This window comes from Galeopterus variegatus, unplaced genomic scaffold (genome assembly GCF_000696425.1).
Source record: "Galeopterus variegatus unplaced genomic scaffold, G_variegatus-3.0.2 Scaffold526, whole genome shotgun sequence".
Taxonomy (NCBI): Eukaryota; Metazoa; Chordata; class Mammalia; order Dermoptera; family Cynocephalidae; genus Galeopterus; species Galeopterus variegatus.
The window spans coordinates 180,260-183,150 of NW_007726637.1; the positions used below are offsets into that span (position 1 = coordinate 180,260).

General features: G+C 56.1%; 1 protein-coding gene across 1 annotated transcript in view; it reads right to left on the reverse strand.

The window, feature by feature from the left end:
* Window positions 1-565: 565 nt before the first annotated feature.
* The window catches only part of HAPLN4 (hyaluronan and proteoglycan link protein 4), a 7,911-nt gene continuing 5,585 nt past the window's right edge, over window positions 566-2,891 (reverse strand). The window contains exon 7 of the mRNA XM_008569750.1: window positions 566-2,888. Within this exon, the coding sequence (XP_008567972.1) occupies window positions 2,827-2,888 (62 nt within the window). The 3' untranslated portion in view covers window positions 566-2,826. The remainder of the gene's footprint in view (window positions 2,889-2,891) is intronic.

The window sequence follows — 2,891 nt, forward strand, 5'->3', positions numbered from 1 at the left end:
CACCTCGCTCAGCCAGTGAGCGGTTGGTCTGTATGTGGGATCTGAACCCTCGGCGGGAGCGCCACCGCGCTTCCCAAGCGGCGCACTACAGCAGTGCGCCACCAGGCCGGCCCCGAACCTGTGCTTCAGATGAGGGGTCTGAGTCTCTAGAAGCTCTGCCCTGTGTGGTATTGAAGGGTGTGCGGGTACATAAACCATCCCTCTTCTACAACCAAATCAGGACTTCATCCTTTTTTCTCTTCACCCTTTTCTTGTATCTTAGAAACTTTCAGTGCTCCTCAGCACACACAACGTCCCCCACCTCCCTACCCCACACACCCGTGCCAGGGGAAACTTGCAACCTCATTACCTTTCTGGTGTGGGAACTCCCCCATCCAGTCTTCCACATTTCACGCCCTGGGTGTTGTCAATGACCTAGTCAGGACAGGGCTGAGAAGGGACAGACTCATGGGGGTGGCTCAGGGAAGAGAAGGGAGCTACTTCCCAACTGAATCAAAATCAAGCACTCTCAGTTGGGAAACATGTCCACCAAAGTGCATGTATGAAGTAATTACCCACTGGTTACTGCGTTTTCTCATTCATCAAAAGAAACAAAGATTTATTGAGCCCCTGCTGTATGCATTGCACTCACGGGAACCTCAGAACAGCCCTGGTGCAGAGGAACAGGCTTAAAGGGGTTTTGTCACTTGGTCACACAGTGAGCAAGAGGCAGGCAGAGGTGGGATGTGAACCCAAGCCCACCTGGTTCCAAAACTCAAGAGATAGGTTTTCTAGACATGGAGGTGACAGTAAGAAGGGCTGCAGGAGGGACCCCAGTGCTACTCCAGGCAGGACCTTGGAGTTGAGAGTCACCCCCTAGCTGACTCAACACTGGCAAGTTTGGCTGGGTCATGACCTCTTAGCACAAATCGCCCCTTAGAACCTGGAGGATTTTGAAGTTTAAGGAATATTCTATCCCTCCTGGATCTCTAAGGAGGAAATGTGGGCAGGGGTCAGGGAAGGAGAGAGGAACTTGGTGAGAATAGATGGGGTCTCAGAGAGTAAAAGGGAGCTCAGTGCTTGTGCAGCTCCAAGGGCCAGGGCACACCATAGCATCAGTTTCCTCATCTTTAAGGCGGCAATAAAAAAGTCCGGTGTTGCTAGGGTGTCTCGTGCACAGCTGTCTGCCATATAGTTAACGTGCAAAGGAGGGTAGCCAGCAGGTCCGGAAGTCCAGCCCTGTCTGGGGATGCTGTCTGGGGCTGGGCCCATCTGGGGAAGGGGCGGGCACCTGAGCCATCCAGCCCATGGTGAGAAGTTCTTGAGAGCTTGGAGGTCGGTAGTCATGGGGATGACGTTGACAGTTTCTATGGCAACACCTTGGTGGGGCAGGGATGGTCGACAAGAAAAAGCCTAGGGGGACAGGTGTTCTGGTACCTCAGACAGCAGTGTTTGCTCTCCATGGCAATGGCTGTGTGGTCCAAGCCTGCTTGGGGCAGAGCCTGGAGGGTAGCAAGGAGCTGGAGTGGACCTGGGGAATGGGACAATCTGTTTCCATGGTGAGAGCCAAAGAACCAAATGTTGGGGTCACCCTGAGGACAGTCTTCATGGCAGCTGGTCAGGGTGGGGACAGTCAGAAGTGGGGTTGTAGGTCTCTAGGGTGGGGGTGGGTGTGATGGGAAACTGTGGTATCCATGGTTACAGCTGGGGGAGGGGCACCATCTCCATGGGTGTGACTGATGATGGAAGGGGTGTGTAACTCTACTGTGACAGGTAGCAACTGGACTGGTTGCCTTGGTGACAGTGGGAAGCAGGGCAGCTCGTCTCCATAATGAATGAAATGGATCTTATGGGTCCTTGGCCCCAGGGGGATAGTCTCTTTGGTGACAGCCAGGGCAGGGGCCATCAGTGGGAGGGGGGGCAGATTTGCTCTCCCTCTGGAGAAATACCTGAAGGGTGAGGCATGGCCGCTTGTCATGCAAGCCCACCCTTCTTATCGGTGACAGATGAGGGTGTTCTCCCACAAAACTGGAGGGGTAGGGCTGTTCTTCAGAGTGACCTAGGGAGGTGGCCTTTTACCTTGGAAACTTCAGGGGAATCTCAGGGAGCCAGTGGAGAATAGGGTACCCTGTCTCCAGTTCACTGTGGGGGAGAGGAAGTGCCTGAGCCCACAGCCTCCATGTGACCACGAACCCTGAGCTTTCTGTGTTCTCTCCAGGTGATGGGGATGGGGGTTCGGTGTCCAGGTGACTGCAAGGGACCAGTTTTCAGTCTTCAGAGAATTGCAGAGGGTATGTGGCCAGTGTCTAGATAATCCCGGGGGTCCAGCCTCCAGGCGACCACGGGAGCAGTTCTGTCTATTTCCAGGTGGTCTTGGGAGGCGTGGCCAGTCTTCAGGAGACCTGGAGTCTGTTGGTCTCCTGGGACCCTCAGGAGGCATGGTCCCTCTTCTGGAGAAAGTCGGGGGAGGGGGGGAAATCCACTATCCAACGAAGTGGGGCTTGTCCGGTCTGCAGGGTACTCCAGTGGACTGATCTGCCAGGACTGGCCAGTCTCAAAGTACTCCAGAGGTGTGGTTAGTTTCTAAGGGACCACAGGGATTGTGGCCAGTATCCAGGAGACCTCGAGGGACGTGGTCAGTGTCCAAGGACCGCAGAAGGCATGGTCAGCCTCCAGGGCACCTCAGGGTGCGTGGCCAGTGTCCAGGGGACGTCGGGGGAGTGGTCCATCTCTAGAGACCTCAAGGGGACTAGACCATTTCCAGGAACATCAGGGGCCTGGCCAGTCTCCAACACCGCGGCATTCTGGACCAGCCTCCAAGCGCCCCAGCCATCTGCTCGCCGAGGCTTAGACGCGCAGCGGGGTCCAGGCAGCGGGGTCGCGCGCGCCTCCGGCCCAGCCTCCACCGCCTG